Source organism: Pelecanus crispus, chromosome 2 (genome assembly GCF_030463565.1).
Source record: "Pelecanus crispus isolate bPelCri1 chromosome 2, bPelCri1.pri, whole genome shotgun sequence".
NCBI lineage: Eukaryota > Metazoa > Chordata > Aves > Pelecaniformes > Pelecanidae > Pelecanus > Pelecanus crispus.
In genome coordinates, this window is record NC_134644.1 from 103,014,994 (window position 1) to 103,033,543 (window position 18,550).

General features: G+C 40.3%; 1 protein-coding gene across 3 annotated transcripts; it reads right to left on the reverse strand.

The window, feature by feature from the left end:
- Nucleotides 1-174: 174 nt before the first annotated feature.
- On the reverse strand, nucleotides 175-17,963 carry BAG1 (BAG cochaperone 1). Of its 3 annotated transcripts, XR_012830825.1 has the most exons (8): nucleotides 17,896-17,963; nucleotides 14,316-14,444; nucleotides 14,078-14,160; nucleotides 13,300-13,413; nucleotides 12,689-12,796; nucleotides 12,392-12,529; nucleotides 7,240-7,305; nucleotides 3,545-3,583 (listed from the first exon to the last, which is right to left on the reverse strand). XR_012830825.1 is itself a non-coding variant. In XM_075704859.1 (7 exons), exons 1-7 carry the CDS (start codon nucleotides 17,936-17,938, stop codon nucleotides 253-255), a joined length of 630 nt encoding a protein of 209 aa, XP_075560974.1. In that variant the 5' UTR covers nucleotides 17,939-17,963; the 3' UTR covers nucleotides 175-252. The 3 variants fall into 3 exon arrangements, 2 of the variants coding, with proteins under 2 accessions (XP_075560974.1, XP_075560975.1); XM_075704859.1 differs by lacking the exons at nucleotides 7,240-7,305; nucleotides 12,392-12,529 and adding an exon at nucleotides 175-342 and having other exon boundaries at nucleotides 3,521-3,583; XM_075704860.1 differs by lacking the exons at nucleotides 7,240-7,305; nucleotides 12,392-12,529; nucleotides 13,300-13,413 and adding an exon at nucleotides 175-342 and having other exon boundaries at nucleotides 3,521-3,583.
- Nucleotides 17,964-18,550: the final 587 nt, after the last annotated feature.

Here is an 18,550-nt window from a genome sequence, read left to right on the forward strand (position 1 = left end):
CGTCCATAAGATACATAAGAATTCACCACAAAGATTATTTTTGCAATTCTTCAGGATTTTCTTTTCAAAATAATAGGTCTAACCAAGCGGCAAACAAGACAACCAGCAAGAAATGATTGACTAGTACCAGTCTAACAGACTGGGCTTTTTTTAAAAAAAAAAAAAAGGCTGAATACGTGCTCCAAAACAAAGAGCAAACTCTTCTTCTTGCTCATAGAGCAATTATGTTTCCTAATTACGTAGGGCAATGCCTCATTCTGCCAGTGCCAAATTCTTTGACTGTAGCTTGTCCATTTCTTGACCAATATTTCCTTCAATGGTATCACACTGGGCAAGAAAAACCTGAGAGTAAGAAACAAACAAATGTTACCGGGGATGCAATTATAGCAGTGGTAGATGCTTCTTAAGAACAGAAACCACAGTTTCCATCATGAATTTGAAGAAGCCAACTCAACAACCACCTTCCAGTCCAGTTTTAGTAATAGCTTATTCACAATTTTGTTTACCCAGAATCCAACAGAAGCATGGTATTCGATAAGGCAACAACATGGTTGCCCATCCTCACCAGTCCTGCCACTGAAGTACTTTGAGTTGATCCAAAGTTCATAAACAACAGTAAGGATCATAAAGGCTCAGACAAGTTAGTGCTTCAGTTTCGAACATGACTTTTAAACTCTTCTCTAAAACATGTACTTCTGCAGCTGAGGGTGGGAGCAATAAACCTACTCAGTCAAATCTAAAACAAGCTTTCACTAAACCAAGGCCTCTTCTATTTCTCAGGACTACAGGGCAACATGAACCCTCATCTTTATCAGTAAGTAGCTGGCGTGCCTCAAGAGACAGAAGGCTCCTTTCCAAAAAGGGCAGTCCCCAGCACCTTAAGCTTTCTTAGAACCTGCCCAAAAGTTCTTACAAGTACAGCAACCCATACACAGCAATTAAGAGCCAGCAGCCACTGGTCACTTGGATGTGCTGTACACAGCACAACATACCAGCATGTTAAGCCAATAAATTCTTTTAGGTCAGTTCCAATGTATGTGAGTACATGGTAGTTTCTGAGCAGACTCTCCCACTACCTATACACATCTTGCACTCAGTTTTGCTATGCCTGAACTAGACTCTAACAGTCAAACCAGATATTTAATGTTATTTACATTAAAATGACATGAAAAAACTTCCTTCCCTCTAGAACAGCAACCTGTTGTGCCAGGTGAATGTTTCTCAATCATTGCACTGTTTTGAATCATCTATCTTCAACCAATCCCTTGAGCCGGCATCAACTCACTTCTGTGAGGACTTGAGGGATGAAAAAGTCAAGGTGGTAACAACTGCGGTCACTGACTGCAAGTGTTTTGTATTTGTGTCCCCATTCTGGAAGATACGCGATTGCCAGCAACTGAATGCAGTTAATAGATCCCCCTTGGTTTCATGCATACTTAAGAGTAATAAGCTTAACTTGCCATCGTTTTCTTGCTCTGGAAAAACAACATGTTGCTGACTACTCTGGTCTGAAACCCCTTAGATTCTTCTGCAGTCCTCAAACAGTTCATAACCTACAGCTGCAGAACAGTGTGCCTTTGGTCACAACACCACCATGCAACGCTATAGGCTTGGGGAAGAGTGGCTGGAAAGCTGCCTGGCTGAAAAGGACCTGGGGGTGTTGGTCGACAGCCGGCTGAACATGAGCCAGCAGTGTGCCCAGGTGGCCAAGAAGGCCAACAGCATCCTGGCTTGTATCAGGAATAGCGTGGCCAGCAGGAGCAGGGAGGTGATTGTCCCCCTGTACTCGGCACTGGTGAGGCCACCAGTTTTGGGCCCCTCACTACAGTAAAGACATTGAGGTGCTGGAGCGTGTTCAGAGAAGGGCAACGAAGCTGGTGAAGGGTCTGGAGCACAGGCCTTATGAGGAGTGGCTGAGGGAACTGGGGTTGTTTAGTCTGAAGAAGAAGAGGCTGAGGGGAGACCTTATCGCTCTCTGCAACTACCTGAAAGGAGGTTGGAGTGAGGTGGGTGTTGGTCTCTTCTCCCAAGTAGTGAGCGATAGGACGAGAGGAAATGGCCCCAAGCTGCGCCAGGGGAGGTTTAGATTGGATATTAGGAAAAATTTCTTCACGGAAAGGGTAGTCAAGCATTGGAACAGGCTGCCCAGAGAGGTGGTGGAGTCACCATCCCTGGAAGTGTTAAAAAAATGGGTAGATGTGGCACTTCGGGACATGGTTTAGTCCAGTCTACCCTTGATTGGTTTAGTGCTGACTTGGTGGTGTAGGTTAACGGTTGGACTGGATGATCTTAAAGGTCTTTTCCAACCTAAACGATTCTATGATTCTATGAAAGCACAATAATTCTGATCTCTGCTCAACAGAGTCTGCTTTATGCCCTAACAGCAGTTCTTACACAAAGCCCCGCTTATTTCTGCAATAACTTCACCCAAGAGTGTAGCTCTAGTAGCTTGCCATAAGGGTTACAGCCATACCTCTATTACAAACTCTCGCTGCTTTGGTCAGGCACAAGGAATCAAGAGCATGTTCAGAGCTCCATATAACATAGCTATGCCAGCAACCATCCTCATTTCAATTTGCATTATCTGACCATAACTGTACTCTAACAGAGTACAAAGGGCTTTGTCCCTAAAGCTGTAACAAAAAACATTTCTACTATGAAGTACTTCTTGATAAGTCTTCCTCTAAAACAGATAGCTATTTAAAAAAAATTTGGGAAACATTTACAGAAACTATTTAATAAGGTTACAGTAAAAGACAAAACTTTTCAACTCCATATACAAATGCAAGGTACTTTCACAAATAATTTGCAGGAGTCTAAGCTGTGACTGAAGCTAGCATAATACAAATGAAAGCAGTAATGTAAGTAGCATTACCATTCATTTACGGAAGTTTGGCTTTTGGGGGAGGAGGGAGGAAGGACAAATTTCAGTATTTAGTAACAAACCTTCAGTTCAAGATCTCTAAGGAAACAATACCTAGGAATTTGTAAGCATCATACAATGGCAAAGCAATTAAAAAACCTAGCCCCAGCAGAGCTGCTCTTCTGTACAGGTTTTACTTTACAGACTCTCCACGGAAAGTTGGTACGTTACAACAGAAGGTAAATTTTCCAAAGAACACCTCTAGCAAGGTCCAGCAGGAGTTAACAGTTGACTCCATCTTTGTGCCCAGACCCCTCCTCATTCATTACTCCAGCCCACCAAGGTACAGGAAAGGAGGAATCATCCCATTTTCTTTACAAGTTATCAGTTAATTAATTTACATCATCAGGCAGCCATAAGGCCAACCACTAATGTAAATTACAAACATTATCTGAAGACAGCATGAACTATGAAAATCTGTATTTCTGTATAATGTTTTATAAAGCTATTAAATACCTCTTAAAGGGAGGTCCTAAGAAATACCAATGTAACAACAAATACTGAAAAAATCTAAGCTCTAAACAGCTCTCATTCTCACAAACTTCTGGTATACAAGTACCCAGCATTAATGGAAAACAAAAAAATAAAAATACTCACCTGAACCCTTTTCACCAACCCCTTCTTTTTCAGTTTGCAGTCACTGAAATTCTCTGGCAGATTCTGCAGTAAAATAAACAAACAAGTTGATGCAGCTTAAAGTTGAAATTAATGTATTAAACTTACAGAAAAAAATGAATGCATCAAAGAATCCTCTTAACAGGCATCCTGAAAATACCATGCCTGCTCAGTAAGGATGATTGCACAAGAAAGAATTTAAAAGAAAAAGTCATAAATGCAGTAAGTCTGGGATACAGCATGCTGATTACAAAGAATTGAGCTAGCAAATTTACCACGTCTTTTGGTAACATACAGCAATAACTGCATACACTGTTTTTGTCTACTGTGGCTTATGTTAACTGTTCTGCTGAGCTCCAACTTCAGATTTTTTCAGAGACTGTAAGATGAATTCATTTTTTAGAAACACATTAACTCAATCTCTTGCCATCATTAGAACATATCATCAGTAAGGCAGGCATTGCCAGTCTGTTTAAGCTGTACATCTGATCTTCTCTGCAATCTACTCATGGAAGGGAACAGATGTGAAGTGTTACATGCTGACAGCTTTTAATTAATTCAAACGGCATCATCTTCCATACTCCTACCACCCAATATATTCGTGTATGTCATCTTAGCAAATGTTATATGCTTTGTCCTTTTGGAGTGGTATGAAATTGGGGTGTTGGTGGGGAATGGTGCTCAGATTTATGATTTTTTTTTTTGAAACAGTTAAACAGATGATTATCATATAAAGTTTATGTGAACACGCTTAGAAACATTATGCTCTCACTGTTGAAAATGCATAAAAATATTGGAGTTTCTCACTGGTATACCTTTTATTTTCCACCCTAACTCTGTATCAAGAATAGAAGTTTCCCTATATTGCCCTCTGTTCTGTTTCAGCTAAAAGGCAAGTCCCACTGGGAGGTTTAGATACCTGTTAGTTACCAAAGTAACAATAATTAAAAAAAAATATGTTATTTTCTTCTAATGTCCAGCCAAACATACATAGTCTTAAATATAGGAGTCTTGCACATAGCCTAATATAGGAGTTAAAAATACACAAGACTCCACACTAAAATACAGTCCATCATGGGAAGTGAAACTACAGGCATCACTGAGATCCCTGAAGTTCAGGGATCACACTGCTCCAGTATTTGTGCAGTAATTACCACGCTGTGGTATCAGACAAAGAAATAATAATCACCAGGCTTAGCACGCGTTCCCAGCACCGTGGGTGAGGAGCAAATGGGCACACAACAGAGCAAGCTGTGACACATTCTTACATTTTACTTCTACATAAACTTATGGTTTAAAATACCTCTCACTCTTTCTACATTCAGCTGGAAGAAAGAATGCACAGCGCTGCTTCTTATCTCCTAGGAGTGTATGAAAGTTGGAACTGGGAGTTAACTATTAATGCACTAACCTCTTCCTAGAGTCAGGTTTTTTGCTTTATTTTGTTAGTTTGCTTTTGGAAAATGAGTAAGAGAAAGAATCTCCTGTTCCTGCAGTTCTAGCTTCCATTTCTGTTGCTCCAGTACCAGTTTTCCCAAACGGCAGCATTGTTAAGATGTATAAAACTCGTATCAACTTTTCACCCTTCCCTTCAAGATCAGAAAAGGTATCTCCCCTTGCAGAGAGCTTTTATGTCAGACTGCACCTTCTGAAACGGAACCAGAAACTGGACATAATTCTTTCAGGTGGAAAAATGACCATCAGTAACAGAGGCATAAGAGAGTATGTGGATTAAAGGAGACACCCTTCCAAATGCAAACTGGTGCAGTGTTATCTTACAAACAGGGACAGAAATATCTAAAAACTATTAAGTTATGTTGTTTTTTTGTTTGTTTTAAATTGATGTTAATCCTCTTGATACCAAAAACACTCTACAGTTTGTCCTAAGATGCATTCCATCACCTATCTATCCTTTCCAACTCCTCTTATCTCATGAGAAAGAGGAGAAGTAACTCTGAAAGTAAGTTACCAGGTTAACTCCAGGAATCTGTCATGCACAATGTAAATCCCGCTACAGGAGCCTGTTCTACGCTGATCACTTTCTTCATTTACGTAATGTTGCCTTACATCCTTGGATTTACAGCACAGGATAGGTTCAGAAGCTGTTAGTACGTTTTCAACAATGGTCTGCCTAAAATGAAAACTCCTTTTTACAAGTGACACATGTCCATTTTCTAATGCACAGGTTTTTTTCAGTTGTTACTTTGGGAAGCTTCTTTGCTCTTTACAAAGAGGACAAGAGGAAATGGGCTTAAGCTGCGCCAGGGGAGGTTTAGACTGGAAATTAGGAAAAATTTCTTTACGGAAAGGGTGGTCAGGCATTGGAACAGGCTGCCCAGAGAGGTGGTGGAGTCACCATCCCTGGAGGCGTTTAAAAAACGGGTAGATGTGGCACTTCGGGATATGGTTTAGTCTGGTCTACCCTTGATTAGTCTAGAGTGGGCTTGGTAGTGTTAGGTTAATGGTTGGACTGGATGATCTTAAAGGTCTTTTCCAACCTAGATGATTCTATGATTCTATGATTCTATAAGTGTATTTTTTAGTACTGTATACTGCAATAAGCCCTTGCTCACTGTAGCATGCTAAACCTATGTCTCCTCCCAATAAACAGGAGACTGAAAAGATTGTATTACATGCTTCTCTTTCAGAAACCGAATGCTTCAAAGACACTACAAAACAATTGAGGAGTTAGTTTAAACCTGTGGGTGAGCTCTCTTCAAACACCAGTTCTAGTTCACAAATAAAAAAGGTGGCCTTTGGAGTATTTATAGTTGTCACAGGGAAAAAAAGTTTTAAAAAAGTTATAAGAAGTGTTCTAGGGGGATCTTAAACATAGGAGCTGCAACCACACAAGAAAACATTCCTATTTTCCCTTGGTTTTCAACAACACAATTAACTTTTTAAACGTAACAAAATATGACAAGAAACATTTAACATAAAGAGAGTATTTGATGCATGCTATTGTGACTCCATATATGTAATAGCCTGAAAGAACAAAGATGGGTCAGGTCTAATTATTAATGGCTAATTCTTACCAGAAAATGAAGATGTTATCTCATTGTCACAGAAATTCTTTTATGCCTTGAAGTTTTCCATGACTTGGAATTTCATAATAATCAAATTAAAAATGAAATTATGCACTAGCCCAGTTACACTGCCCATCTCCCTCTGCCAAGTACTTATTTCAGGCTGTACTTTCTGAAAGAGATTCTGGCCTATGCAAGTATTCTTACCAACCTGAAACAGCAAATTAACAAACAATTTTCTATCACCAGAATAGGCCTAAATTAACTTTCAATAGCAGACAAGGAACTCCAGCTGGGCTTACCACACAAAGTCTGTTTCTAAAACAGCTATTGGTAACTAGAAGAAACTTTGAGTGTAAAGAAAACATTCAGACTATTTCTGTTTTTGACAACATTTTTGAAAATGGCTCTTTTTAATTAAATCTGTGCGTGCAAACTCGTATGTTTGCTTGCACACCTTCATAGCTGGTTTTTGGTTGTTTTTTTGGTTTGGTTTGTTTTTTTGGTGTTTTTTTTTTTTTTAAATCACACCTTGTAATCCTCTTGGCAGAGACATGGAATTGGAAGGCCTAAATGTACTAACTTATCAAGCTGCGTAAAAGGTGCTTTGCAATCAAATTAGTAAAGTTTACAAATCTTAACATCAAATTAAATCTCACAGTCTCTCTGTTTTACCTTAGTCAGCTTACGTCTCCTCTCCAGGAATACGTTGTCCAACTATTCAGGGTTTAACAGGTGAAGCTGGCAATAAACCTTAAGTCACAATAACATTTCAATATTTAATTAAAATCAAATTTAATTAGTGAAGGATTAGCTTAAGCCTAGGTAGTGCTTATGCAAAACTCTTGCCAAAGCTACATTTTGGTGCTAGCATTGCTTGCAGAGCAGTAGTTTGGATTAGTATATGGCTTTCTACTGCACAGCACAATCTTAGTTTTATAGCAGGTCCCCTCTTTGCACTGCACTTTCTCTGTGACAAACCCTGCTCAAGTCTCACAGTCCTTGGTCTGTATGGTCTTAAACTTTCAAAAGTGATGCAGTGCTGGCTTCACACCAGCAACTTCTGTAGAACTCCTGGGCACAGGTTCTTTATCCTCCCCGCATCCACCCAGAAACAGACCCTGAGTCCCCCTGTTACCAGTGCCTATCTCCCACCCCACACCCCCGAATTCAGAGTTGCTTAACCACATGCCTTCAAGAGTTCTCATCCTGCAGATACACTGACAAGATGCACTGCAGAGACACACACGTTACATCCTCGAAGACTCATCTTTTGTATGCACAACACTCATGCTTTATACAATAAATCCTTGAAACCAATCACCATGTACACAGTAATAAATTAATGCATGTGCTTTTTCCTGCCTCTAGATCTTCTCTATTCTTGAGTGTTCTTTTAACTACGAACCCAGCATCCCTCTCTCCTGAGCACTGCTTCTGACAAAATACAGACTCTCTTGTCATTGCTTTCCCTTCTCCCAGCTGATCTTATAAAACCACCTCCCTTTGCCACAGAGCATCACCTTCAGCTCTGCTCAAGTTCCTTTTTGTTTTAGAAGTGCTTACAATAATGTTTTTTAAGCTTAGTGTTACCACCACATCTTTGTTCTCCTCTTTGGTTGTTTCTTATTTCCCAAACCATAGACCCCAGTAGGTAACACCCGATGCCTGAATCCACTTTATAGCAGTGTAGTCAGTTAATAAACAAAACAAATGCTAGTCAAATTTATTATTTATGACTTATTAGAACCAAAGTGACACCATTCTTAAAACAGGCAATCTCCTACACTAGCATTCACTAGCAATAATACCTAGAAACATTTTTGGTTTGTTATCAAATTGCTTAAAAAAATAAAAATCTCTCTGCTACACATGGCACCAATGCTAATCAGTTGCAAACAAGGATTTTTTGCTGACACCCCATCCAACAGGAAGCTTTTTTGTTAGTTTCTTTTAAAAATCCAAAACAATTTACAGTATTTCAGTGTCTAGTTTTTATTGACTACCAGCCCTTCACTTTTAACTTATTGTTAAATAAATTGGTAAATTGAGTAAGCACATTATGTTGACACTGAATCTTTTTCATACAAGTAGGCATCTGAGCAACTTCTTTAAAAGCAACTATAAATGGCAGCATTTGTCAATGGGTTTTCTGAATGCAGAGGTGGTAACTAAGCGCTCTACCTTCACTGAGGGGTGATAGTACTTTCATGCTCCTTGTGCTTTAGAAAAATTTTTCCCTGAAGCTTTGATTTTATGTTTATGATTCATGCTAAGAGATTTTAGAATTATACTAAGAAATGTTTATCAAATGTTTAGTTATCCAAATAAATTCAAAGGTTTGGTAATAAGTTCTCAACTTATTGGAAGTGGCAAAACTTCCCAGAAGCCTGCGGAATGTTTGTTACAGGCACAATGATGTTTTTTTCAGAATACTTCTTTCTTTTAATCCTTGAAATGTTAATTTGGTATTGATTTACCACATGAGGACTACAGCAGGAACAAGGAGACAGTGAAAAAAGCTTCATCAGAACAGTACAGAAATTTAAGTAATTATAACAAAAAAAAGTCCTCAAGAAAGGAAGATGGGCCACCAGAACATAATTATGAGTCAGTAACATTATAAATGTTCTCAATACTTACACGTGCAATTTGCAGATGATTTTGTCGTGAATTTATGTAAACAACATCAGTGACTGGTATTTCAGAAGAGAAAGCTTTTTTTTTTCAGTTGTTAGAACAATCTGTTCTCTGCAATATTGTCTATCAAGATTACAAATCTGCCACTTAATAAGAAATTGTCGTGAGAACAAAGTAATCTCTCAGATAGCAGTATCAGTGACAGACTTCATGTAAATTAGAGCAGGGTCACAAGAAGTACATAGTGTCATGATGCTGGATTTAAGTTTTCCTACTGATCTCAGAAAAGCTTTCCTTTTTTTTCCTTGAAAAAGCCTTTCAGTTATTTAAAAAACTGTGCCAGCTGGTGAAGTCAATGATTTTCTATTCTACTCACTGAGATTTGTAACGAGTGGTGTACTTTGACTTTTACTCCTGGACCAAATGTTTTAACTTGAAATAAATGGCATTTCTGGTGATACACACACGCAAATCTTCAACTGTTGAACATGACTCAATTTGTATTCCTCCTGAAGAAAACTTCAAAGATCTGTGGCTTATGGGAACACCTGACTGTGTCACAGCATTCAAAAATCCTTCCTGCTGCGAAGCAGTAGCTATTTAAAGACATTTACGTTAAAATGTTTAAGTTACAGCTACTCTATCCAAAAGCATCCCTTCAAGACTTTCCTTTCACACCTGTGGCAGTGACAACACTGTGCTTTTTCTCTTCCACCTCAATACTGCATGACTACCGACCTACTTCCCCACTTCCTAAATCACTTCTTTTAAATCATAGCTGTTGAACACATGGAATCTAGTAAAAAGGAGTATTAGTTCCAAACTCAGCTCCTCTAATTAATGAGTTTGTCTGCTAACAGCAAGAGGGTGACATCCCTAGAATAGATAGAAAACAATATGCAGGCTTCCTCACCCTTAGCTCTCTGTAACCATACAAATCTCCATTTTGTATCAAGCTAGATGTCTTTGATTGATCCAAACAATGTATGACAGCCAAGACACTTTACAGACATTTCACAACAATTCTGCTAGGAAAACAAACTGGAACATTTCTAGTGTGAGCTTGCTGTATGTTTCACTTCTACAATGCATCCATTCTTCTCTCTTAGCAGGAAACAGCTCACTCAGTCACTTTTTCCCCCCTTATCCTTTTTTAACATGTTGTTGATTGAATCAATAGCACATCTATATGGTCAATAGCATTCAAGAAATTTGTCAGAACTTGCCTTTTACTTGGCTAACAAAAAATACTAAATACTGTATAAACCAATTCTGAGATACAGATAAAATACTTTCTGGAAGCTTTATGCTTTTCTGCTTTGCATTTCTATTTACCACTTCTTACTTCAGTGGAACCCGTTTATTGTTCATATACATACCTCATTACCGTTCTGTGTTGCTACCTCTGTATGTTGCACAGCTACAGTACAGCTAAGTAATACCTCAGGAAGTTGGTGGCCTGTTCATCTGATCTGGTGTAATACCAGTACACTGAACAGCTACATTTTATGTAAAGTTTCCACCCAACTACACGTATCCTATCTGCAAGATTTCACAGAAGTTTCACAGAAGTTCAGTTTTCATGACAAAAACCACAGCTGCCTTTGTTTATTAAAACAAATAAATACGGACTTTGGTACCTGTAACATAACTTCAATCACTCACTTATTTCTTGCTTTAAAAATGTGAGGCTCGTCAATGTCGTACGTTCTTATACAACAAAGTAACAAACAGCTATTACAAATATTAAAGGACACTAATCATAGTTTTAGGTCTGGCTGCTCCACTTCCCTAAGAGACAAAACTGAAGCACAGGGACTCCACTATTTCCTAAATCTAAACATGCAGTCACCAGGTTACAGGTCTTCTAAAATCTTGTATGAAACCTAAAAGTCCCTTGTCCAGTACTATTTAGAGTATTTTGGATAAGGAGATAGGTAATAGCATGCCTTCTGTTTAAGCTATGCAAAAAGACCAGAATCAAAAGTAATCTTGGGAAACTCAGTTGGATTGATTAGGAAGCAGTGAAAATGGTTTTTCAAGGCTGCTTGCTGGGTTCCAGAACTGTACACCAGCATAGAAGTACTGACTTTTTTCTAAATAAGACTTAGTATCAGAAATTGAAGGGATCAAAAATAAGCTTTAATCCCATCCAAATGAAACTGTTGTCACCTTATTGCTATTTTCATGATAACACATAGTAAATCTGCCATTGCAAACAGAGGATCAGTTACATGAAGTCTGTATGTCTAACAGCATTCAAGAACTGTCAGCAAAATATTTTCCTCTCTATGAGCCAGAAAAGGAAAGAGAAATTTTAAGACTTTAAAACACTTAGCATATTACAATTTTTTAAATTGTATTTAAGAACTGTTGGCTCTAACAAACAGCGAAGGCTAATTTACCATTAAAGGTGCACAATATGAAAGAATTAAATAAGTTAACGAGCTCCCTACCATTCCTAGGAACACATCCATATTGTATAGCATTTGATGATGGCCAATTCAAATTATTACTCCATGACTTAGTCTGCTGCTGAACTTTGTCAAAGTGCCCATCAATTAAACTACATTTGGTTCACCAAATTATGCATTTGCATGTAATTTTTCTGAAACAATGCCGTAAAGGGTCACTGTGCAAAGGAGTAGACCCAAAGACATCACTACCACAGAAAAGCAGCATTTTTCCTTCAGAGCAGGACATTATGATCATAATATGCAACACAACTATATAATGAAGTTCACAAAGAATGACCAGCAGACAGAGAAATAGAATAAGGAAATACCCTAGCTGCCATCATCTTCTATTTTCTCTACACAAGTCCCTTATTCTCACCTAGCTCTCAGCACCTACATGATACAGGAAGATATATATTACACTCTGGAAATACACTGTAAGGTTATGATCCATTAATGACTGTGAAGCACTTGGATATACCCCAGTACATTCCAAAGAAAGAATCAAGTCCTCAATATGCAGGCCTCTCAGATAAAAGTACCATCAGTCCACATATGACTGACCAGAAAATTCTTCAGTCTTCAGGATCTCCTTGTTCTTATGCAATATAGAATACAAAGTGTATCTGGGTTTTGGGTTTTTTTTTCCCCAGACTTTTACTGTTACCGTGAAGTTTAACATGAAAGTTTGCTAAGACAAACTAAAAGGGTAAAACTTGAGTAAAGGATACCCATTTCATGTAGTCTTAACAGGCTGCTGCCCCAAATGAAGCTCTTCTGTAGAATGGGGATGCATACACAGGCATTAATGTCACCATTTAGAAATAGATGCTGCCAAGTAGTCTTTTGGAGACATACAGGGGCAAGAGCTGGATATTAAAGAAAAAATGAGCAAACCAATTAACTAATTTTCAAAGCCAAAATAAATTTGTTAGTATTTTAAAATATGAAATAAATTACAAGAAATATATATTCTTAACAGTAAATTTCTGTTGGGATTTGACCCTCTTCTCTGGTTATTTACTTACAATGGCATCAATCTGTTCCAGGATCTTCATGAACTGCTCTGCAGTTCCTTTTATCCTCTTGTCCAGCTGTTTTAGCGCTTCTGCTTGGAGATCCTTTGCTAAAAATCCCTGAGGAGGAAAAAGAGGAAAGACAAAGTTATTCCATACGCTACAGAATACTCAGCTTAGAAAATCTGTCAATCCACCACAGCAGAAAACATCTTTTACTACTTCTGTAGTTTCAAGTATGATAGGGACTCCAATCTCAATCTGTATTCTATCAGTCCTTGAAATGCCAAATGTAAGATCTTCTAGGTTTACTTAAAAGATTAACCAAGTAACAGACATTCTCCTTTGGACTTTGAGAGAACTCTTTATGTTTTGCTAGATCTAAAGAATATAATTTATTCAATACGCAACAACATTTATCTTTTTCCAAATAGTGCCATGTCTCCATTTTGCAAACTCATAAACAGCATTTGAAATTCAGCAAGAATTTTACAGGTCCCTTGGACAGTTAGGAGGGGCAGCCTATTACTGACTACACAAAACCTTTAAACAGTATATTTTTTAAATACATGTACCTACAAAACTGTTTTTCAAAGATACAAAATGATACAAAACTGGCATACCTTCTGGATACTTGTGAACTCTTTATTAACTTCCTCTAACTTATTAGCTATTTGCTCCACTGACTTCTCCAGATCTTTTAACTTCTTTAATTCAGCTTCTTCTTCTGGACTATTCTGTGTATTCAAAAGTACAACATTCACAACTACGGAACAAACAGAGTCACTATGCAGCTAAAAAGCAGCAACAGTGGTGATACAGACATAAAGGCTTTTGCCAATTTAAAATACATACTACACTGTGGTTATTCTTTCCATATCTTAATACCCATCAAATAAGCTTCTTCCAAAGCTTAGTTGCAGATACAGTTGAAGTGGCAATGCATATAAACACATGAAATGAGATTAATTTGAAGGGAGAAAGGACAAGTGCAAATAATTTTTTTTTCTTAGCTCAGCATCTTTAAAGTAGAGGTAACATTTACATCACGAGATACTACAAGTCATTTCACTAGAAACAACCCAGCAGACTCAGTATTTTAACCAGAAAAATAAGAAGGTCAGATAAGGTCATCAGTGCACAGAAGGTTCATGAGCACTGACAAGCAACAGATTAGGCAGAGGTTTGTCAATAATGCAAGGCAGCAGTCAATAATGTAATTTCAGAAATGTACAAACTGCAGTTATTTGCAGTACAACATGAGATTGAACTCAACTCTGTGGGTAGGTATACAATATTAGGTTTATGCTGTAACCTGTTTCTGTGTTCAGCAGGTGAATCACTGACAGAAATGACAATAATTTAAGAAAAAAAAGAAAAAAGTCTGAAGGCAATACTTACCCTTTTCCCAATCAACATGACTTTGCAACCATTTTTAACACCAAGCGCTGACAACGGTTGTTCCAATTCTTTCAGAGACTTCCCTAAATGGAAAACAAGAGAGGAAAAAAAAAAAACAGTTAAAATATAGTTAGCAGCACAAGAATGTCTTTTTGAAGACATTCAAAATGTGGACACCTGAAAGTGACTAAGATGAAAGGTATCATCTCTAAGAAACATTGACAGATTTTTAAGTCACCTTTGTATATCAGTTTCTGAAAAGGAACTGGAACTCCAGTGACTTGTTCAATAAGTACAGCCATGTCTTGTAGTGTAGGTTCACCATCTTCTTGTTGAGAAGCAACCTGAATACTGTGTTTTTCATTACCTAATAAAAAACAGAGTAACAGTAATACTTCTTGTTACCTAGAAAATATTACAGGGAATCAGCTTCTAATATTTATTTCCATTAATGCAGAAAATTCTCAAATCAACGATTCTCATGTACAATCATAATTTTCTATCAAAGGATTCTATTGCATTTCCTTCTTCTTGGAGTGACTTACCTCAGCTGCAAATTTTGTTTTACACTCTAATAACCTGAAGAGTTCGATCAGGCATACTCTACTGGCATAATGCTCTTCTAAATATTATTCCCCACCTCTTTTTACGAGTGCAGATGGTGTCCAGACATCCCACAAGCTAAAGCATGAAAGCCCACACCTTCCTGATGTATTCAATTTCCTATTTGTAGGAACTTTTAATGGCATGAGTCTTGCAGAATCTGAGGCAATTTATCACTTCCTTTGCTCCCTCATCCACATACATGAGAAGCAAGCGATCAATGTCTACCCTGTCTCCCCTTGTTTCTGCCCATAATAAATTATTAACAGAATTTAAAAATTAAATTAAATTATTTCTGCTCATAATACTGCTGATATGCAGCCTTCACCATTTTGAGAAGTCTCAGCCTATAAGTCACCTTCCACTTAAAAAGCATCCTATTCAGACTCCCTAAGACTACTTGTGTGCAAACAGCAGGAAGTTCTTAGAAAAAAAGGAGTATGTCTCTTAATTTCTGCTTTGCAATAGACCCTTTCTATAACCCTCTGCTCCCACACACTTAAGGCCTGTCAATCTGAAAGCATCCACAGGAATCAGCCACCACTGGCTGCAAATCAAGACAGCCATTTTTTACTTTGCAGGAAGAGAGAACTCCTTAACAAATACCAGAAAGAAAACTATTCTCATGCCACTAATTTGAAGCACACATATCTTTTACAAAGAAGAGTGCTAGAATCATTGAAAAATGTTCCAGCCTCCCAGAGTCACAGGACAAGTGACACTGTGGCCTCAAAAACTTGCAAGCTCCAACAATACTTCTTAATTCCCAAATGGTTTTAAGTTCAAAATCACATTATACAAACTCTCCCTGAAGCATTTTCCATAAACAGATCTTCTTCCCAATTTGGGTTGTTTTTTTTTTTTTTTTTTGGGGGGGGGGGGGCAGGGGGACAGACGGACGGACAGGACACCAACCCCTAAAATTTAGGTCCTAACCTCAATATATTTCAAAAGGTTGTTTTGATATATACAGCTCGTTTGTGAAAGGGCTGTGCCTGTCAGCAGTTGAGAGAAAAACCAAACAAACAAACAGCAAATGGGGAAAAGAAGAGCTGAAGTTTGCCTAGCAATAGAAACAGTTTTAATTACAAATTATGAGTACCACTTTGGGCAGACTGTAACAAAAATTTTACTGTAAATTCACAGCAGAGTGAAATCACCATGAAAAATACCTCACGCGTTAAAACTGGTATCATAGCTTATCAGTTTGCTTCAGTAAATAACAATACTAGTTTAAAGTAACCACTAGTGCAAAATTCAATTTTTTTCTTTTTAAATAAAAGCCTAAATACATTTAAAAACCAGGTCAGTTCAATTTCTTGCAGATTGTCAAGTGATACATGTGGGTCTAATACCATTCTCTTTCTTAACCCTGATTTCTATCTCTCCCCACTTTCACTCATGCATGCAAAACTTTAATAAAAAGGTTTGTGCTAAGTAGTAAACCAGCATCTGACAGCAACAGGTATAAATCAGACAGCTGAAGTCCAAGATGAACAATGCCAACTATTTGCTATTTATTAATGACAAAGTAATTACCAGATAAGAAAACAACTGGAAAGATAAAAACATTCTCAGATAAGACTGTTGGCAAACAGCAAGATGTTAGAATTATAAATATGTTAATATAATTAAGTTATTGTCATCTTTGCAAAAGAAAACCCCTCAGATCAAATGGAGCTCTCTGAAGGCATCAATGAGCACATGAATCATGAAGATACAAACAGATTATTCCACAACGTTCCTCATCAAAGACTCTTATTAGATAAAACAGCCATGTGACAAAGGAAACATTTTTCACAAAATAATCTACCAGTAACAGTTGGAAAACACGAATAAGCAAGCAGAAATAAACAATAAGCTCTAAAGGTGGAAAGAACGTCACCAACACAGTGCAAAAGGAAGACGAGCAGAATTTATTTTTCAATAATTAAAAAATAATCCATAAAATAATTCATAAAAAATAAGTTTTGTTAATAAAAATCAGCTGATTAATACCTTGCTGATTTAATAACTTACTATCCCTCTCATTTCTCCTAATGCCTCACCTAGATCCACTTTATCAAAGTACCATTTAACCATGGTACTTCCCATCTTATTTTTAAGGACTGTAGAGTCCAGGCTATTCTTACCTCTTTGCAGTAACTTTTAATATTTATTTGCAGACTTAACTACATCTTCCACCTTTTTCTCCCTCCTCCTATTTCTCTTCCTGAGGGAAAAAAAGCTCAGTCGTGTCAGCTGGCCTTTGAGTAACCCATTTCATCAGGTCAGCACCCAACCGTCATACTGAAGAAACCACCACTTTCTGTTGCAATCTTCCACCTCACTGACCGCAAATGTTCAAGCTTATTCAACAGACAAGATGAGAGCCCATTGGGTAGCGCCCGCTTTTAACACACAGTGCCGACTTCAGTGATTTATGAATGAAGATTAATGAAGATTGCTACCACAAAAGTGCCCTCCACCCTGTGCTTTCTGGCAAGGACACACTTGCTACCTGTCCCACCATCACCCTTACAGTAGATCTACCCCTGTGCGGCAGGTTTGATCATCCTGTTGATGCGGAGAGCGTTATTTATTTCCCCTCCCCCCTCTTCTGTTGGATCAGCTTAAGTGATCCAGCTTGAGGAAGCCAGTGGGAAGATGTGGCTAGCAGCGGAGCGAAACCTCACGGCAGCAGCCGGCACCGAGGCCAGGCCGAGCGGAGGGTGAGCCGCGCCCCCCTGAGGCCGAGGCAGGCCCGGCCGCTGGCCCAGCGAGGCCGGGGACGCCGCCGCCATCCAGCCGACAGCCGCAGCCCCGCGCAGGCGCCGGCAGCTCCGGCATTTTCTGTCTCCTCGAAGCTTTGCGGAGCAGCAGCCGCGGGCACCAAAGGCAGGCACACACCCGCTCCCCCCGCAACGCTCCGGGCCGCCGCCGGGCGCCTTCCAGCGCCGCGGCCCGCGCGTTTCCCGCTTACCGCGGGCGCCGGGAGCACCACAGGCCCGGCCCGGCCGGCCGGGCCGGGCCACCGTTAACGGCCGAGACGAGGCTCGCCGGGGGCGGCAGGGAAGCGCGGCCCCGGGCCGGGAGGAGCCGCCCCGAAGCCGGGGCCCGACCCGCGCCGAGGCACCGGCGCCAGCTGGGGGTAAGGGGCGCCGGGGAAGGCGCCGCGGGCCGCGCTCGGCAGCGGCCGGAGGTAGGCCCCCCGCCCGCCCTCGGGCGGCTCTTACTGTAAGTGACGGTGACGGTAACGGGGGCTCCGGGCGCCGCCATCTCACCCCCGCCACAAGGAAACCGCTCTGCGGGCGCCTCCCGGGGCGCGCCGGTAGCGCGTCACTTCCGCCCCAAGCCCCGCCCCCCCCCCGCCGGGAAGAGGTGCGGCAGCGCGGCGCCGCCAGGGGGACGCGACGTCACGGGCGAGGCGGGGCTCCCAGAGGGCTGTAGCGTCCTCCCAGAGGGCTCCGGCGTCACGGAGGAGGTGACAGCGTCAGCCGACGGGTGTGTGATGAGAGAGGGGACGGAATGAAGCGCTTCGGCTCACCCCGGAGCGCCGGCAGGGAGGGGGGGCAGCCGTGGCTGGCCGGCAGCGCTGCCAGGGGCTGCTCCCCTCGGTGACCCCCCCGCCCCCGGGCCCGGGCCCGCGAACCGCCCTTGGGCACCGGAGCCCAGCACCGGCAGCAGCCTCACGCCTGCGGCTGGCGAATTGAAGCCGGCCGGTTCTCTCTGACCGTTGTTGCTACAGGAGGCTGTTTTCCCGATTGGCTTTCGTGGCTGCTCCAAGGAACTCCTGACAGGAGGAGAGACGCGGCCAAAGCAAGCCTGACGTAAACGTGACGGCGTGCAAGGCGGCGCGAGATGGTTTTGGGATCAGAACCCGACTTCAGC